The 20,921-nt window shown below is 35.2% G+C and overlaps 1 protein-coding gene across 1 annotated transcript in view; it reads right to left on the reverse strand.

Annotated features, from left to right (window-relative positions):
- Window positions 1-19,949, reverse strand: part of LOC107873906 — a 35,091-nt gene extending 15,142 nt beyond the window's left edge. The window contains exons 1-10 of the mRNA XM_016720834.1: window positions 19,795-19,949; window positions 4,267-4,388; window positions 4,049-4,140; window positions 3,383-3,566; window positions 2,892-2,949; window positions 1,841-1,989; window positions 1,650-1,723; window positions 1,363-1,532; window positions 475-571; window positions 304-393 (exon numbers count right to left, since the gene is read on the reverse strand). Coding sequence (XP_016576320.1) covers window positions 304-393; window positions 475-571; window positions 1,363-1,532; window positions 1,650-1,723; window positions 1,841-1,989; window positions 2,892-2,949; window positions 3,383-3,566; window positions 4,049-4,140; window positions 4,267-4,388; window positions 19,795-19,949 — 1,191 coding nt within the window. The remainder of the gene's footprint in view (window positions 1-303; window positions 394-474; window positions 572-1,362; window positions 1,533-1,649; window positions 1,724-1,840; window positions 1,990-2,891; window positions 2,950-3,382; window positions 3,567-4,048; window positions 4,141-4,266; window positions 4,389-19,794) is intronic.
- Between the last annotated feature and the right edge of the window lie 972 nt (window positions 19,950-20,921).

A 20,921-nucleotide genomic window follows, 5' to 3' on the forward strand; every position in this document is an offset into this window, starting at 1 on the left:
AGGGAGGAATTTCAGTTTCAGAGTTAACTTCTGCAGCAGCTGGAGGTGTTCCAGGGGACAACAGACAGTGAAGATTACTTAACATGGAAAGGCTACATTAAGACGATCTTTAAAGTAAGGTCAACTTATTGTTTTTACACAGGGTTCCAACTGGCATTGGAAACATATTTGGGAAGTCAAGGCTCCATTTAAAGTTGTTTGTTTTTCCTGACCGGCATCAAGGAAACATCTAGTACTTTCTGAGGGGAGTCACAAATGTATTAAAATTGGTCATTCATAACTTTAAAGGTCAGAAAGCGTTACTCTTTGCAAGCTATTAAAATTTTCTTTCATTCTGAGGGTATCAACATCTTGATCCAGTCGTTGTTTCCAAGTTGATAAAAGTGCTTCATCCTGCAATACTTAAAGCTACTCAGTGATTTGCTAAAGCAAGAACAAGATCATATAAAATTCTATAGAATTTAAACAACAGACCTGTGGCATGTGAATAACCACTTTATTTGGGAAAAGTTTCATCAAAAATTTATTTGTCCTTGCAGACCGTTTCCCCTTGTCATGCATCTCCCCAAAACTATCCTGAACGTATCAAAATTCAGTACTATAAGCCACTGAAAAAGCGGAAAAAGCGCCTAAAATGAAGAGTAAAGGAACTGAAAGGCCTAATTCACGGCCATAAGCAAAAGGGTATTAGTTAGAATTAGAATTATTTTGTGGTTTGGTTTTATAGAATACTGGTTGCGACATTTATCAAAGAAGTATCTTTTTTTTAGAAAACTAGATCATGTTGATGGTTTTTGAAAATCCTTTTATATTGTTTTTCAAAAATAAGTCTAGTTTCCAAACAAACAAAGTAGTAATTCGTATCTATTTTTTCAAATTGCTTTGTAAAGCGTTTACTTGAGTCGAGGATCTATCAGAACCAGTCTCTCTACATTGTACGGGTAAGGTCTGCGTCCATACTACCCTCTCATACTCCACTTGTGGGACTACATTGGGTATGTCATTGTTGTTGTAGTTCTTGAGAGTGCGGGTGTAGGCCGCACTATGTAGTGTGTACATACATATATGTGTGTATGTGTGTGTCTGTGTATGCTGCATGCATTGATATATATAGCCAGCCCAATGTCTCTTTTGTGCTTTGAAGATGGTCTTTTGAAATTTTTGTTGTAATAAGTCACCACTCATTTCTCTTGATCAAGCATCAGTCTCACAAAGTTTTGCCACCAATAACTACTAAAGCCAAGAAATTTGATCCATAAGAAATTTCCATAACAGGCCACTTAATAAACTGTATACACATTATAACAGGAAAGATATAATCACCGGCATTTATTCTTGGGCATTATGATCTAAAATAGTAACTTCTTATGTTTGTTTGTATGAGCATGAGAACCGATAATGACTACATTATCAGGTAGCTCCTCAAGCCGACTTTGGAATGTTGAATAAGATACTGAATTTCGTGCCACAGACTTCGCAACATGTTTTATGAACAAAATGACTGGCGAATTTCTGCTTTCACTGGAAACAACCTAAAAAATTAAAGTAGAATGAAATTTAAAGAGTAAAGTTTACAAGAAAACAGAAATCCCACATAGCACTATTAGTTTTCAAATGAACTTATTCATATTTATTGAAAGAAGTCACACCTCAAACAATGTGTTGGTGAGTAAGTCTTCCAGATCATCCACGTCAGTGGCTTCATCTAACTGCAGTTCACTAACTGAGAGGACGAGATGATAAAAAGCATTGAAAGTGAACTAAGACTGCGCAATTAGGAATGTCGTTAACTTAATAAATGAAAGGCAATAATTTAAGGCCATGGCATTCCAAAAAGTACCTTCGCAGAAGTATCCATGATCACCATTGCAAAGTCCACCTAAGTTAATGCCATAAGGGATAGGCCTATCAAATTTTACGCCAACCTTTGCTGATGGATTATCATGGAAAGTCAATACCACCTTCCCTCTAGTCCCAAATGTTGGTCCCCTGGAACAATGGAACAAGATGGAGAAGGTTAAAAATTACAGCCTCAGGTTGTTATAAACTTATGAATAGGCTGCAGAACATGTGGTACTGGAGATGAAGAATAATTCACTGTCTAGAAAATGCAGAAATTTGTTTTTTCATAGTTTGACTTAACACAGAATCCAAGAAAGTAATCTTAAACTAAATTATGTATAATCTGCTTAGATTGTTCTTTAATCTTGTGGTCTTAACACGTCATGAGAGATGTTTAGATTAAAGAGTTGCCAAATTAGGAAAAACACATTCTTTTTGAAACAAAACAAAAAAGAAACTGAGGCAAACAGATCGAAACGGAGGGAGGACTAAGTATAGAAGGTGTCATTCTTTTTGGGCTAACTAAAAAGAAAAGAGTGTCACATAAATTGAGACAGAGGGAGAAATATTTACTCTTGGAAATAACTGAATAAACAAGCTAAGTTGTCGTTTATTGGAGCAAATGTCTTAGACTCTTAGCAGACCTAGTAGTTTTCTCTGTACTCATTTTCCATCTTTTATGTCTCCCGCCAATTCCCACACCCCAAAGGGGATGATATCAACATATATACTCATTTTCAATAAGACCACATACCCGTCTATTACTCGAATTATCGTTAAACCATATAGTTACTTGCATATGTATCAAGAATGATTCTTTTCTTTTTATTTTTTTGGATAACGCAGTTCCATGGATGACATTAAGAGACATGCCTCAAGAATGATTATTTTCATTTATGAGAAACCGGAAAGACAAAATTGAAAGGGAAAAGATGACAGACAGACCATCACAAAATAAAATCAGAAATTTGTTCAAATATAAGAAGGTACAGATCATTTAAAAGAATAAAAGAGTTGGTATTGGGTTTTTAAGAAAATTAGAATTTTACCCGACGGGAGTCGAGCGCTGTGCATCAGAAGTAGAACCAACAAACCTCACCCTATCACCTAAACATTTTCAACAATAGTTATTAGTAAAAAGAAAAGGCTGAAGGAAAAAAATGTAATTCCTTGATATTCAAAAAGAGTAAAACATCTAGTACCCCCTTGAACTATGAACAAAATTGTTACGATACACTGCAACTTCATGGGATCCCCAAACTAAATTTTAGCATAATCTTTTCAACCTTTTTAGCTGACGTGGCACCTTTGATGTGGGCCCCATTTTATGTAATAAAGGTGCCACTTCAGCATAAAAGGGTGACAAAAAATATGCTAAATTGAGTTTAGAGGGGTAATAGGACCCCTGTGAAGTTGGAGTGTATCGTAGCAAAATTGACCATAGTTTGGGGGGGGGGGGGGCATAGTTTGGGGGAGGGGGGGGGAGTACTGGATGCTTATCTCATTATTCAAATTGGACTAACCAAAAGGCCGACAATACCTGCCATAAAGACGGTGTTTTCCGATGCCCCATCCAAAGAGTTAGTATTAGAAGTTTGGCTAGATGATGGTTCAGTGCCTTCGGTCAAGCCAAGGAGGTCCCCAAGAATTTGCTTCAATCCGCTTGTGATTTTGTCTGCACTATATCCCTCTTTCATTGGCTCAGCAGCCTTCGCTGACAGCCCCTGAACGATGTGGAAATATATCCATGATTTGCATCTGACCACATAAATAAAAATGCAAGAACAGTACACGACCAAGGAAATAACCAAGTCCAGAAACAGATACGAAAGATTTTAATAGTCCAATGATTCTAGATTTAGTTGAAAAGACTCCAACTCTGAGAAATAAGATGACATGCAAAATCATCATCCCCACCCCCACCGCCGCCAATACACACACTAAAAAAACAAGAAAAGAAGATTTCCCTTACATCCCTCAATATGTCCATAGCTCCTCTATAGATCTTTTCCCTTTAAAACTCAAAAGACGCAGAAAATTTCCCCGGCCCCTTTAATAACTACCAAAGTGCACTTATAGAGAAGTGCATCTTAAATGCTAGGGCTACTAGTAGTACTTCAAGGAGGGGTCAAGAACAACAAAAAAGGAAAAATAAGTTGTAATTTTGCTATGTTCTTCAAAAATATAATGAGTAATGTGATCTTACACCCAAATAAGCTTGGCTATCAAAAATAATCAGTTTAGCCCCATAATAACGAGCAAGTGCCTTCATCAGCATCTCTTGATATATTTCCGATCCTGGAAAACAAAAGCAGAACTAATCAGTACCCTTAGATTAATATCTACCAAGCACTCTAGTGAGAGAAATGAAATAATTAATAACAATTCAAAATAATTTAAATGATTACTGACAAAGCAACAAACCTGCAGGACCAGAAAACAGAATTCTTGAGTTGAACGCTGGAAGCTTAGAGGTATATCTATCATGCTCTCTATGCTTTAGGTGTAAATATAAAGTGGTAATCAGCACATTTTTTGTGGTTTCGCTGCAAATTCATAGATATAGACATCGTCATCAAAACCAAGGTTTATTTAAAGTACGTAGCTACATACTACGAGATTACTAAAACCATCAAAAACAAGAAGAGGCAAAGCTAACGCTGGGTAAACGGCAACAATTAATGAAAGAGCAATGTACATTGGATAAAAACTGTAGTTTGCCCATTGTATGAACCAGTGTGGCCCATTCAATACCCTATTGCGCGTCCGAAATTTGATATTTGGTGCATGTACAATATAGCATGGGGGACTAACATTGGTTAAATCAAGAGTGGGAACGAGTATGATTTTGATTCCAAGTTGAACTGTGTAATCTATCTCACCTAAAAATTGAAATTGTTAGAAATTCGCCTAGGGTCAGCACTTAAACCGACCGTAGCTTCAAAATTTGAAAATAATGGGTCCGCCCCTCTATCCTTCCCTATTTAAATAACAATACAAGGCTTAGTTTGCATGGCTCGAGGCTCAAATTTGTGACCTAAGTTTTATCTTCAATATTTTCGGGTACAAGAATCCGTATATATGCAACAACAATTTCAATACAAGTTCAAGTTTAAGACAAGAACACTTATGAAGTTCCTTAACACGTTCAACACAAGATTATGAATAATCTATCCAAGAAGTATGTTGTATTTCAGAAACGAGATGAAATAGAAATGTAAAGCCAAGTCCCCCGACTTCACGGAGTGTCCTTAAGAAATAATTCCCCTCACTGTACCCGAGGTTATGGAATCTTCCTCCCAGGATAAAATGACTTTCAATTCAAACAATAGCGCTACCTCAAATTGTTGGATTCGTCGAGCTCACTTAATAGCTTAATAATCACACAGAGTTTTTGTATAGAAGAAGAGTGTTTTTGCTGTAAAAAATCATGTCTATACCTGAGGAATATATCAGGTATTTATAGCCTTTAATTTGTCCTTCTAGAAAGGATGCATTGGTTCAGCAGAAAGGCATCTTTTTTAGTACAGTCACGTCACTTGCGCCCAGTCTATGTTGGAACTGCGCCCAAACTGTGACCGCAGGTGACACTACCCGAATTCCAGTGAGCATCTGCGCTGCACCTGTATCCACAGGTTATTAAATTGCACACGCATATCGCCTAACAGTGCAAGACAGTGCACCTTTTCCCTTGAAGGGTCGCATCCCTTTGTGAGGCGTTGTGTATGCATTTGCATGGCGTCCGAAATGCGCCCGCACTTGGAGAAAAATAATTATATCATATTTTTGGATTAAATTTTTCACGTGAAAAACAAATTTCAAATAAAATTCTTCTAAAAAGATAGATCTCATCTATTGATAAATACGAAGCCGAAGCCGAAGTCGAGCCGAGTCGAGCGAGTGATGAAGACGACGGCGCGAGGCACCACCTTGTTCTTGCCTCACTATCCATGCGGAGTTGGTGTTCCTCATGATAAACACTTACAAGTTGCCTTCTCTCACTAATGTGAGAGAATTAGTGAACCTTCCAATATAAGAGTATACTTTCTATTTTGGTTACTCTATTTCCCTTCACTATTTTTCCCTCCATTTTCTATTCACACACACACACATTAAACCCAAAAATCTCCCACATGAATGGAGAATGACTATCTTTTGAAGAATTTATGAACAAGCATGTGATCATTTAGTAAAGACTGATTGCATTTGGATAAGTAGGTTTTCCTTTGAACTTTTGGTAGTGAACATGCATCGGATGCACTCGATCAATCGGTAGATTTGATATCTTTGAACCATCGAGCTTTAATGTACACCTAGATAACACATGTCATATAATTAGCCTTTTACTGTTTATAGTTCTCATTGTTTTGTTCTTTTCAGCCATGAACACGTCCCAGTTTCATAAGAGCTTATTAGAGAATAGGCCTTTACTAACATTCTCCTTGAAGAAGCTTCCACTTCGCCCTCACATAGGTTATTTCTAAATATTCAATCCAGTAGATTAAACTATTTGGTCAAATCTTCCAAATTTAGATAATCATTAAAAGACTTTTCACCGTAAGTCTTATCCTTGTTTACTACATATTATCTACATCATGAAAATGGGTTGGTATATTAACAATGTTGAACCTATCAGACACAACTTTATTTGATCTCTTTGAACCTAGCTCTTGGGATCTCCAGTCTTCTAGGTAGAGTTACCGCCATATTGACTTGTCCTAGGCCTTAAACCCATTCCCTTGATGTCTTTTTCACTTCTTCTCTAGATAGGCCTTTGTAAGTGGATCTGGCACATTATCATTTGACTTTACGTAGTCAATAGTGATAATTACACTAGAGAGAAGTTCTCTAACGGTATTATATCTGCATCTTATGTGACGAGATTTACCATTGTATAGCATGCTCCCAGCCCTACCTATTGCCGCTTATCTATCACAGTGTATACGTACTGGTGCCACTGGTTTGGGCTAATAAGAAATATCTTCCAAGAAATTCCAGAGCCATTCTACTTCTTCATCAGTTTTATCCAATGTGATAAATTTAGATTTCATTGTAGAGCGAGCAATACATGTCTGTTTGGATGATTTCCAAGAGACCGCTCCTCCACCGATAGTAAATAAATATCCACTTGTGGATTTTACTTCGTTCGATCCGGTGATCCAATTTGCATTACTATATCCGTCAAGTACCACGGGATATTTATTATAATGCAAAGTATAGTCTTGACTGTATTTAATATACCCAAAAATCTTTTCATTGCCATCCATTGAGTTTTATTGGGATTACTCATGTACCAACTCAACTTACTAATAGCGCATGCTATGTCTGGTCATGTACAATTCATTATATACATTAAACATCCTAATACTCTTGCGTACATTGTGAGTCACTTCCACCTTCATTCTTTTGAAGTGCAAAGCTCACATCCAATGGAGTTTTGGCAATACCAAATTCCATATACTTGAACTTGTCAAAGTACCTTTTCGATATAATGAGACTGTGACAATGCCAACCCTTGTGGAGTTCTATGGATTCTTATTCCTAAGATCACATCCGTAACTCCAAGGTCTTTCATATCAAACTTGCTCTCAAGCATTAGTTTTGTGGCATTTATGTCAGAAATATCTCTATTGATAATCGACATATCATCACATATAAACAAATAATGACTTGGTGATATGGAGTATTTTTAATGTAGACACACTTATCACATTCATTTATCTTGAATTCGTTTGCCAAGACTATATACCGCCGCCAAGGCAATTAACATTTGAATCGATGTTATCCTTGTCACTGGCGAGTATGTATCAAAGTAATCAAGGCCTTCTTTCTATTTGAAGCCTTTTACTATAAGTCTTGCCCTGTAATTGTCAATAGTACCATTTGCTTTCATTTTCCTTTTGAAGATCCATTTAGAACCTAAACGTTTATTTCCTGAAGGAAGATCAACTAACTTTCACATATGGTTGCTTAAGATTGAATCAATCTCAATATTAACTGCCTCTTTCCAGAAGGATGATTCTGACGATGACATCTCTTTTTTAAACATTTGAGACTCATTTTCTAAGATAAATGTTATAAAATCTAATCCAAATGAAGTTGACATTCTCTGACGTATACTATGTCTTGGATTCTCATTATTATGTACATTCTCACTTGATTCATCTAGAGGCCGTTTAGACCCCCACTAGACTATTCATGTCTAGTTTTATACGGATAAATATTTTCAAAGAATTTAGCATTATCTGATTCAATTACCTTATTTTTATTAATATTTGGATGTTCGAATTTATGAACCAAAAATCGGCATGATTTACTACTTTTTACATATCCTATGAATATGCAGTCCACTATATTAGGTCCTATCTTAACCCTTTTAGGCATAGGAACTTGGACCTTCGCTAGACACCCCCACACTTTGAAATATTTCAAGTTGAATTTTTTCCTTTTCATTTTTCATAAGGAATTGATTGTGTCTTACTATGGGGAACTCTATTGAGTATTCGGTTGGCTGTAAGGATAGCCTCCCCCCACAAGATTTAAAGTAAACCTGAACTTATAAGTAAGGCATTAATCATTTCCTTCAAAGTTTGTTTTTTCCTTTCCGCAATTCCATTAGATTGAGGTGAATACGGAGCCATAGTTTTATGGACAAGTCCATTCTCTACACATATTTCGGTGAAGGGAGATTCATATTCTCCGCCCCTATCACTTCTTATAGTTTTGATTTTTTTCTCCAACTGATTTTCAACTTCAGTTTTGTATTGCCTAAATGCATCTATTGCTTCATACTTACTATTTAGCAAGTAGAAATAACAGTATCTAGTGCAATCATCAATAAAAGTTATGAAATACTTTTTCCCATTTCATGATGGTGTTGACTTCATATCATAAATGTCAATGTGTATTAAGTCTAAGGGATTGAAATTCCTTTCAACTAACTTATACGGATGCTTATCATACTTTAATTCCATACACATTTGACACTTTGATTTATTTCACTCAAAGTTTGGCAAAACTTCAAAGTTTATTAGTTTTCATAATATTTTGTAATTAACATGGCCTAATCATTCATGCTACAAATCATAAGACTCAAGCAAGTAAGAAGAAATTGAACTTTTATTGATTTCAACATTCATTACATTCATTTTGAATAGGCATTCATTGAGGTAGCCTTTTTGTACATACACTTCTCCTTTACTAAGTACAATTTTTTCAGAAATAAATACACATTTGAATCCATTTTTGTCTAGAAGTGAAATAAAAATCAAGTTCTTTCAAAACTCCGTAACATACAAGACATTATTGAGTGTCAACACTTTGCTTGAAGTCATTTTCAACCACATTTTTCCTGTTCCTTCTACTTTTCCAGTAGCAAAGTTTTCCATGTATATCTTTCCTTCTCCTTGAGCTAGAGTGAACATCAAAAACAAATTCTTGTTAGCACAAACATGTCGTACTTGCAAGGCCAAGACTTATGGGAAGTAGTAAATGGAAAAGAGGTTATGTCTCCAGAAGCTGAAGACACGAATGGTATCTTACGGAAGTGGAGAATCAGAGCGGGTAAAGCAATATTCTCCTTGAAGACCATAGTAGAAGAAGATGTACTAGAGCATATATGTGATGCCAAAACTCCATAGGAATCTTGGGATACGTTCGCCAAGCTGTTCTCCAAGAAGAATGATACGAAGCTCCAACTCTTAGAGTCTGAGTTCCTATCAGTGTCACAACGCGACATGACGATCTCACAGTACTTTCACAAAGTAAAGTTTCTATGCCGGGAGATTGCTGAGTTGGATCCGGAGGCTCCTATTGGTGATACTAGGATGAAGCGCATCATTATTCATAGTTTGAAGCTAGAATTTAGAAGCTTCATTGCTACCATACAAGGATGGCAAGTTCAACCGTCACTGGTAGAATTCAAAAATTTGTTAGCTGGTCAAGAATTCTTAGCTAAGCAAATGGGAGGAGTCTCGTTTAAGAAGGAAGAAGAGGCACTCTATGCCAATCGAGGCAGGTGGATTCCAAATAGCATACCACTGGTATATCCAAGAAAAATAATGATATGGCAAGAAGTCATCAAGGCAGAGAGAGTGTTCGTGTAGGAGGAGCTTCGAAGAATTAAGACGACGGTAAGAAGTTTCCAGGGAAGTGTTACAATTGCGGAAAAAGAGGTCATATGGCAAAAGATTTCTGGTCAAAGAAAAAAATTGTTGAGAGCAATACTGCTACATCAAATAGTGAAGAAAAGTGGGATGCAGATGCATCTTTGCTGTAGAAAAAGAAGAATTGGCTCTCGTTACAATGACAAAGACAATTTATTACGAGAAGGATTGGATTGTTGACTCGGGATACTCAAATCATATGACGGGTGACAAAAAAAAGTTGCAGTACCTGTCAGAGTATAATGGGAAGCAGGGTAGTCGTAATGGCGAACAACTCAAAGTTACCGATAGCTCACATTGGTAATACAGTAGTTTCTGCTCAATATAGTAATACTGAGGTACCGCTCCAAAATGTTTACCATGTCCCAGGTATGAAGAAAAATCTTCTCTCTGTGGCATAGTTAGCATCTTCTGGCTATTTTGTTCTATTTCGACCACAAGATGTGAAGGTCTATCGGGACCTGGATATTATAGAAGAACCGGTGATGAAAGGACAAAGGTTGGAATCGGTCTATGTAATGTCTGTAGAAGTTGCATATGTAGACAAGACGAAAAGGAATAAAACAGCACACGTATGACACATACGACTGGGTCACGTTAGCTATTCCAAATTAGAGGTGATGATGAAGAGGTCGATGTTGAAGGGACTTCCATGACTTAAAGTGAGAAAAGACACAGTATGTGTAGGCTGCTAGTATGGAAAAGCACATCAGCTGTCTTTTGAAGAATCCCACTTTCAAGCAAGAGAACCATTGGAGTTGGTGTACTCCGATGTGTTTGGGCCTGTGAAACAAGTTTCCATAGGTGGGATGAAGTACATGGTGACTTTTATTGATGACTTCTCAAGGTATGTGTGGATTTACTTTGTGAAAGAAACATATGAATTTTTTCCAAAGTTTAAAGAATTTAAGAAGGTAGTAGAAGCGGAAGTTGGCAAAAGAATTTCTTGTCTACGTAGTGATAATGTGGGAGAGTATACCTCAGACAAGTTCTGTGATTTCCTTCAAGAAAGCCGAATACGTCAGCAGTTCATATGTGCTAGCACTCCACAACAGAATGGCATAGCAGAAAGGAAGAATAGGCACCTAACAGAAATTTGTCGAAGCATGCTTCACACGAAGAACATACCAGGACGTTTTTGGACAGAAGCAATGAGGATGGCTGCATTTGTGATCAATAGGCTTCCTCAAAAAAGGTTATCTTTTATTTCACCTTTCGAAAAATTATGGAATATGAAACCTTCAGTTAGTTATTTTTGAGTTTTTGGATGTGTTTGCTATGTATTTGTACCTAATCATTTACATAGCAAAATGGATAAAAAGGCTGTCAGATGTATTTTTGTAGGATATGACAGTCAAAGAAATGGGTGGCGATGTTGTGACCCGACAACCGAAAAGTGTTACACATCCCGGAATGTGGTGTTCGATGAATCTTCTTCATAGTGGTCATCAGACAAGGAGGTACTGCCAGAATCAGATGTTCTTAAAGATGTGGTGCAATCTTCTCAAATCCAATTGGGTTTAGGAGAAGCAAAACATGTAGATGACAAAGACAATGTCGAAGAAGGTGTAGCCCAATGTCCCTAAAAAACTGGTGTGTATCAATAACCATGTGAACAAGCTGAACCTAGTGGAGTGGAAACACCAACTCAGCTTAAAAAATCAACAAGATTCAGAAAGCCAAATCCAAAGTATGCCAATACTGCAATAGTGGAGGAAAAAGGTGCAAATGAGCCTGAGATGTTTGAAGAAGCATCTCAGGATCAGAAGTGGAGTAAAGCTATGAAAGAAGAAATGGCAGCACTAAAATAGAATCAGACTTGGTAGCTTGTATCAAAACCAAGTGATGTGAAGCCAATATCTTGCAAGTGGGTCTTCAATATAAAACGTCGAGCAGATAGGTCAATCGAAAGGCATAAGGCTCATTTGATGGCTCATGGATTATCTCAACAATATGGACTATACCATGATAAAAATTTTAGTCCATTTTCAAAGCTTACAACTGTACAAGTCCTATTAGTACTTGCTGCTTGTAAAAATTAGAATGTGGCAAATGGATGTAAAGAATCCATTTTTACATGGGGAGTTGGATCAGGAGATCTACATGGATCAGCCAATTAGATTTCAAAATCAAGATTACCCTGAGTATGTGTGTAAGCTATGAAAGGCTCTTTATGGATTAAAACAAGCACCGAGGGCCTGGTATGGTAAAATTGCTGAATTTCTTACCGATAGTGGGTATTTGGTGACTAGTGCAGATGCTAGCTTGTTTGTCAAAGCTAAAGAACAGAAAAAAGCTACTGTACTAGTATATTTGGATGATTTAATTATCATAGGAGATTATGAAGAAGAAATTTTCCGAACTAAGGAAAACTTGTCAGTTCGTTTCCAATTGAAAGAACTTGGATAGATCAAGCATTTTCTTGGTATAGAGGTCAGTTACTCTCAAGAAGGAATATTTCTCCATCAACAAAAGTATTTCAGAGATTTGCTAAAGAAGTTCAGAATGCTTAAGTGTAAGCCAATCTCGATTCCAATAGGGCCAAACTCTAAAAATATGTGCTCATGAAGGGAAAGATTTAGAAGATGCTGCAATGTACCGGCAGTTGGTTAGAAGTCTTATTTACTTTAACAAGATCAAACATTTCTTTTGTAGTTGGTATGATGAGTCGATACATGCAACATCTGAAGAAACCTCACTCGGAAGCAGTTCGCTGAATTCTGAGATATGTGAAAAATATGCTAGGCTATGGTATTATGTACAAAAGAGGTGAAGATTATAAGCTAGTTGGTTACTATGATGTTGACTATGCAGGTGACCATGATACTCGACGCTCAACTATCAGGTATGTTTTCATGCTTGGGTCAGGAGTAATTTCTTGGTGTAACAAAAGACAACCAACAGTGTCTTTGTAAACCACTGAAGTAGAGTACCGAGCAGCAGCTATGGCAGCTCAAGAAAGCAGTTGGCTTATGCAATTGTTAAAGGAGTTGCATCAACATGTGGTGTATCCAATTCCTCTGTATTGTGATAACTACTTATCAGCAGTACGTTTGGCAGAGAATCCAGTTTTTCATGCTAGAACTAAGCATATGGAGGCGCATTACCATTTTATCTGAGAGAAAGTCTTACAAGAGGAAATTGAGTTGAAGCATGTTAGAACGGAAGACCAAGCTGCAAATTTATTTACAAAAGGTTTGAGTGGCAATAAGTTTGAAAGATTTTATCACCATCTTGGTGGGATGAATAAAGAAGAAGCTGGTATTGAGGAGGAGTATTGAAGATATCAACACTAGAATATGAAAGACGAGGTTATTTGTTTATCTCCATATTTTCTTAATGTCTTAAGTCATTAATAACTTTTTAGATAAGCTTTAAAGTTGTTAGCTATTTTTTTTAGTGTTTTTGATTTAGTCAAATTGCAGGTATTAGTTAGGAGTAAGTTGAGTCCTAGTTGTAAGCAATGACTTGTTTATAAGTTTGTAAGCCTATATATACAGGCTATTTGCTTCAATAAAGAACAAGTTCTCTGTTTTTTCATTAATTTTTCTGCCTGTTTTTTCTGTTTAATATTCAACAGTAGCTTCTCTATTATTGTTGCTACTTGAAACGCTTCATTCACAATCAAACCTACAATAAAGTTCATGTGAATACTAAGAATATGTTTAAATTATTCAACAAAGGTATTTGTCAAAATCATACCTTCCGCAAGGAGATCATGGATGATCACTTGCAGTTTCTGCACTTGGTAAACAACAGGCTTGTTGTCTATCATTTTATACTCCAGGAATCTTGCAATGAAGAATTTTTTAGTTCTGGTATCCGTTGCCTTGTACTTTTGTTCTAGCTCTCCCCATAACTCTTTTTCTGTCTTTGTTCCACTATACACATTATAGAGATCATCTTGGAGACCACTCAAGATGTAGTTCCTGCAAAGGAAATCTGAGTGTTTTCAAGCCTCCACAATCACAAATCGCTCTTGTTTAGGGGTTTCCTCGGGCACTTCCAATGCTTCCTCAAATGTGAACCTTTGAAGATAAAGAGTGGTGAGGTGGAAGAGCTGCCACCTCTTGAAGTCAATACCCGCGAACTTTTCGGGTTTCTCCGCTGGTTCCATTACTGGCGAAGCATTCGTGCGACTTGTTGTGGCAATACTAGTTGCCCCCACAGTCGTTGTAGCATCATGCACTTGACTATCAGTTGTCATTTTCCTATCACCACAAAACAGTACCTTTAGTATATCAAAATACTTATTAAAAAGTTATAGCAACTTTAAACGCCTCTTGTTTCTAGTTTAACGATGAAGTTTTTATGAATTTCAAACGTCAACCGATTGCTCTTTAACTCGTGATGAAGATTTTATGTCTTCAAATCACTAGTTAAGTTCAAACGGAGTAGAAATCTTAAAGTTTTAATCTCCAGGAAACAAGCAATACAGATTTCAAAAGATTATTCCTTAAGATTGTTATTTTCAATATTTTCGGATACAACAATCTGTATATATGCAACAACGACTTCAATACAAGTTCAAGTCTAAGATAAGAATACTTATGAAGTTCCTTAACACCTTCAACAGAAGATTATGAATAATCTATCCAAGAAGTATGTTATATTTCAAAAATGAGATGAAATAGAAATGTAAAGCCAAGTCCCTCGACTTCACGGAGTGTCCTTAAGGAATAATTCCCCTCACTGTACCCGATGTTATGGAATCTTCCTCCCATGATAAAATGTCTTTCAATCCGAACAATAGCGGTACCTCAAATTATTGGATTCGTCGAACTCACTCAATAGCTTAATGATTATCATAGAGTTTTTGTATAGAAGAAGAGTGTTTTTGCTGTCAAAAATCATGTCTATTCCTGAGAAATATATAAGGAATTTATAGCCTTTAATGTGTCCTTTCAGAAAGATACATTGGTTCAGAAGAAAGGCACCTTTTTTAGTACAGTCACATCACCTGTGCCCAGTCTGTGCTAGAACTGCGCCCACAGGTGACACTGTCCGAATTCCAGTGAGCAGGTGCAGTACGCCCACACTTGAAGAAAAATAATTATATCAGATTTTTGGATTAATTTTTCACTTGTAAAATAAGTTTTAAATAAAATTTACCTAAAAATTTAGATCTCATCGATCAAATACAAATCCGAAGCCGAGCGAGCAACAACAAAGGCGCAAGGCACCACCTTGTTCTTGCATCACTATCCATGTGAAGTTGGTGTTACTCATTATAAACACTTACAAGTTGTGGGAGAATTAGTGAACTTTCCAATATAAGAGTACGCTTTTCATTTTGGTTACTCTATTTTCCTTCACTATTTTTCCCTCCATTTCCATTCACACACACACATTGAACCCAACACTAAGTCATTCCTCTTCATCTCTTCACCATACAATAGGTTTGAATTACTATTTAATTCATATTTGGAATGGAGTAGCCACTGGAATCCAAAATGTACTATCAAGAGTTCCTTTCATAATCCAATCCAATCATCACACTTTTTTTGCGGAGAAATTTTGACTTTTTGAGAAGAGTCGCCACTTAATTTTAAAAAAGAATTAAGAAACCTTTAGAGAGTTACTTCAAACGGTTCAAAACAGAAAAATTATTTTAAGTTAGAGATTCTAGATAAGCAGTTCCTATTAACGTTTTAGGAAGGTGTTAGGCATCTAAAACGTCCGCTAACTTGCGGTTATCCGGACTGTTTGAAAACATCTTTTGATTAACTTCTGAAAAGATTAATTTATTGAAATGGTGATTTGATTTTTATTGTTTTTTTTAAAAAAAGACTTGTTTAAAATAGATTTAGGCGACTTAGTAGGGATTTTAACTAAGTCTAAATAAAATTAATAAATAAATAAACACTTAAAAGGGGAAGGGAGGAGAAAGTAAAGGATTTAGACTATTGAGCCAAAATCAATGAGACCTGTCCTAGTCTAGTTGGGCTTCTGACCCATTTCAACTGTCCTAAACTATTTTTCGAGCCTTTGGCTCGAGTCTTGCTCCACCTATATTAAATACAACTTTCGCTTCGAGGCTGAAATGAATGAATAAATAAATGACTAAATGAATAAATAAAAAGAAAATAATAAAAATTGAGACTTTTCAAGTCTCTTAATGACATCATCAATGGGTTTTGACACATTTTCCTTCTTCATCTATCTTCTAGCACTCGCACGCCATGTAATGGACCTCGCGTTTAAACTTCGAACTTGACTCGAAGGGGTAGACCTCATTTGCCCATTACCAAATGCAAGACGAGAGGAATCCATTTGGACTCGAGACATTTTCTTTGCATGCAAAAACAAGATAAAGAAATTAATATACATTCAAGGCATAAAAGTGACATATTTCAAAGAGAAAGAAAATATCAAGAACCAATTTTGAATGACAATGATAACCACACTTGCACAAGAATGAGAGCCAACAAATAAAATGCAAAGCAAAGACACTCACTTACATGCCTCATGATTTATGTTCATACAAGAATGAATAAAGGTAAAAGGAAGAAGGTCACATTCAATGAATTAATGCAAGAAACAAACAACGTAAGCTTGCGAAAGTAAAGGATTGAGGCAACAAGGAAAATACTCATGACTTCTAAAATTGAACAAACATAGATACTAATCCATATAACAAAAGAAAATAAAGTTTAACTTTTCAAGCAAGAGAATCTTTAAATTTCAATTAATGCGACATTAAAGAAAATTCATACAACTAAATTACAACCAAAATTTTATGAAAAAAAACATGTAATAACCTATGGTTTATATTTCTAAGACATCGTTGATTCTCCTTTGATATTATGAATCAATGAGTGACACAAATCAAGTCTTTATACTCACAAAGAGCACATATAACAATCCAAAGGGCGCAAGAAACTTAGAATAAAGTTTAGCATTTCTAAAAGTGAAATATTGTTTTACAATCATACTATGCATGACTCGAAAATATCTAAATAATTCTATTTAGCCACAAAAATTCGAACTTTCTCATCATTTTGACGAATTTGAAAACATGCGAAAAAGAGGAATAAACATCGTGGATGAAAAATAAAGCTAGCAATTCATCTTTTATATGAAGATTTTGGAGATCCCTTAAAATAATTAAAAAGTAAATGAAAAATTCTTGATTTAATCAATTACTATTTTTATTAAGGTGAAACAAACAATAGTAACTATTTTTTCAACATAAAAGAAACAACTTTACAGCTAAAACAAACATATCCGCCAATAATAAATTTAAACAAGACATGAGTTTGTCTTTTGAGCAAAGATCAAAACTTTATATATGACAATCAAAGAATAAAGTCAAAAGGCAAAACAATCAATATTAACCATTCTTTTCAACATAAAGAAAATAACTTTACATGCTAAAATCAAACATATCTACCAACAATGAGTTTAAACAAGACATGGGTATGACTTTTCAAGTAAAGATCTAAACTTTATCCAAAATAATCAAAGAATAAGGTCAAAAGGCAAAACAATCAATATTAACTATTCTTTTCAACATAAAGAAAATAACTTTACATGCTAAAAATAAGCATATTCAATAATAATGAGTTTAAACAAGACATGATTATGTTTTTCAAGCAAAGATCTAAACTTTATCCAAAATAATCAAAGAATAAGGTGAAAAGGCAAAACATTCAACATTAACTATTCTTTTCAACAAAAAGAAAATAACTTTACATGCTAAAAACAAATATATCCAACAACAATGAGTTTAAACAAAGCATAAATACATATTTTAAGCAAAGATTGAAACTTTATCCAAAATATCAAAGAATAAAGTAAAAAAAAAAAGACACATACAACTATTGTTAGCTCATTTTTATATCATGAACATGAAAATAATTAGAATATCGATACCACAACGTCCTAGGGCCTTTAAGGCCATCTATAACATACAATCCTAGCAAATAAAATTATATCTACGAACTATGAAGAAGAAAAAAGATGAAGAAGAAAACGATAATAAAAATTAAGAAAAAAAAAGATGTGTCTACCTTTTTTGGGGTAGCAAAACGAGACTACGAGTTTCGTCGGAATCAACCACCACCAAAGAAACGTCACCGGCAACTTAAAGTTTTTTATTAGCTGACCAACTCAATGAAATAAAAATTTTTACTAAATAAAAGTAACTATTTTGCTCAAAAAGGATTTTTCACCTTTCTAGCCATTTTTTTTTCTTTCCTTTTCCCCCTTTTCTACCAAAGTAGTGGTAGTATTTATAGGAGAAAATGAGATTTTTTTTCCTTTCTTCCACCAATGTGGGAAAAAAGTATTTATAGGAAAGGATGAGGATTTATTTCTTGTCATCCACCAATGTGGGAGAAAAAATAATTAAGGGTGTTTTTGGAATTTTAAAATTGAAGATAAGGTGAGGTGGAAGATAATGTGGGGGAAAATTGTACAATGTAGTACAACTTTTGAATTTCAAAATTGGGAAAAGACAAAGTTGGGGGGGGGGGGGGGAATAGTACAATTTGAAATTATTTTTTGTGGAATTAGGTAGAAGTTATGAGAGATTTTGGAAATTTTGAGGTTATTTAAAATATAACCCAAATTGGGGTTTAAAATTTAGCCATATTTATTTAATTTTGACCAAATTAGAAATCAATTGACGGATTGCATTACAATTATGGCCAAATCGAATAGATTGGCTAAATTAAATTGAAATTCGATGCGAATTAATACTTCCTTTAATCCCGGGCTTCTTGATTTTATAAAATCAAACACATATTTATCCAAATAAATTATTTTTTGAGAGTAAATTATATTTAAATCAAAACTTTAATCATTTGAATCTATAAGCCTTGATTAAAATCAGATATTTTATAAAATAAATATCTAAGTAACAAAATTATAAAATCTCATATAACTAAACAAGATGATATATAATCGCTACTTAAAATAACAAATTTATTCAAATAAATATTTCGAAAAATCCTTTTTATTTGGATGAAATAAATGTTTCAATTTTATCAAAGACCGAAGAAACTCAGGATTAAATTTTAGTTGTGCAGGGCAAAAATTAGGTGTAAACAACGCTTATACAAGAGATGCCCTAGCTCTCTAAATGTACCACCTTAGTATAATAATTGACTCGTACACAATTTTCGAACTTTTCCAAGTGTAGAAAGAGAGGAATGCCCTAAAACTAGTCTCTTGCTTTTTTTTTTTTTTTTTTTTTGGAGAATTACATAAATATCATACAGAAACAAGAATCAAGATTGACTCGGATACAAACACTGACTCGGATACAAACACAGAAGTAGTCACTTGGACCAGGATTAAAGCACCGGTCAACCTTTTCATTCGACTGTATAGAATTTGTTAATGCTCTTATATACCTTACCATTATTGAAGTAATTTATAAAAGTTTGCCTTGCATTTTAGCTTCAACGTAACAGTTGAGACCAACAAAATTATATGCAATATTTCCTCTTATGAAGCCACTATTTAAATTGAACTCCGTTCAATGGATCAATTTTTTTTTGGGTAACAGAGAAATTATATCCCAACTATTTTTTATGCAAAATTAATTAATCCATTAATAAATATCATAAACAGAACTAGAACATGTACAAAAAAAGGCATATAGTGAAAGTATTTCTTATTTCTCAACTAGTAGAATATAAGAAATATGTAGTAGCCAGCAGGAAATGTGTAAGAGATCAAAAAAGTCACGAGCAAACAATGAATAAAAAATAAAGGAAACTAAGTAGAACTCCAGATATACAATGGTAATTGAATTATGCCATGTGGTGTTGTGGCCTACCTTAAGTAATACGGGAAGTTATCGAATGAAACTTCACTTTCATGTCCATCAATGATTGCAGCACTAATTTGTTCCTTAAATGCTGCAGATTTTGAGGACATCTCTGGTGTTGAAGCAGGCATTGATTCCCTAGTCCGCTGTCTTTCCTCCGACATCTGTTAATAAATACTTTCTTTAGTTATGTCATGGATCAGTCTGTGAGCTCATAGCAAGAAGGCCAAAAGAAGTAATTCAGCCAATGACTTTGAGTTGCCTCCCTCTATGCCAGAGTCCAGGTCTCCGTCAAGAGGGGGGATCTTGATAGTCAATCCAACATCAGCGCATTATTGCTGCTGACATTTGTAGCTGAATCTACTTCAAGGCCGTCAAGATTGTTTTCATGAATAACAAGGGGAAGGAAGCGGCTCATTTCCTGGGAAGTTTTAACCACTAACCTGAGATGTTTCTTGAGACAGGGTAATAGAAGAATTATCAACAAAGCATCTCCCGCCTGGTTTTCGATATTCAATACTTGTCTGGTCGTCAAATCTAAAAGTGACTCAAAATTAATCTCATAGAAGAATAGCTGGAAAATCTATATAGCACAATGTCAAGGATATTCAATCATAAAGATCAAATACTAAAAGATTCACAGAAGCCATTAGGGTGGAGCAGGTTCAAATGGAATCACAATAGCTGCTACAACATGTAGAGGATACGTAAGAGTGATTGCCCACTTGACCAAATACAACTTGATCGCCTGATTATTTCCACGAACAATGAGTAATTAGACTGTATGTACAATATGAGGTTCACCTCAAAAAATAACGAAACAAATGCCAAATAATTCAGTCCTTCCATGTGCTGCATTTTCATATTCAAATTACTATGGTAACCTCTCAGGACAAGCGCCTAAAGTTAGTTTGCTCCTAATGCCCGAAGGGAATTTATGGCAAGAAACGATCAGTGCATCAGCATTGGAAACTTTTTTGCTTTCTTTTTTTTCCAAAAGCATCTTCATACTAAAATTTTCACTAGCAGACGGAGATGTTTTGGAATTATGGAACACAGAATTCAGTTGTTAAACAAAGCAACATTATATGATGAGGAAAGTCAAGGTAGTTCAAATTTAGAACACTACCTGTTTA

The sequence above is a fragment of the Capsicum annuum genome, chromosome 6 (genome assembly GCF_002878395.1).
Source record: "Capsicum annuum cultivar UCD-10X-F1 chromosome 6, UCD10Xv1.1, whole genome shotgun sequence".
NCBI lineage: Eukaryota > Viridiplantae > Streptophyta > Magnoliopsida > Solanales > Solanaceae > Capsicum > Capsicum annuum.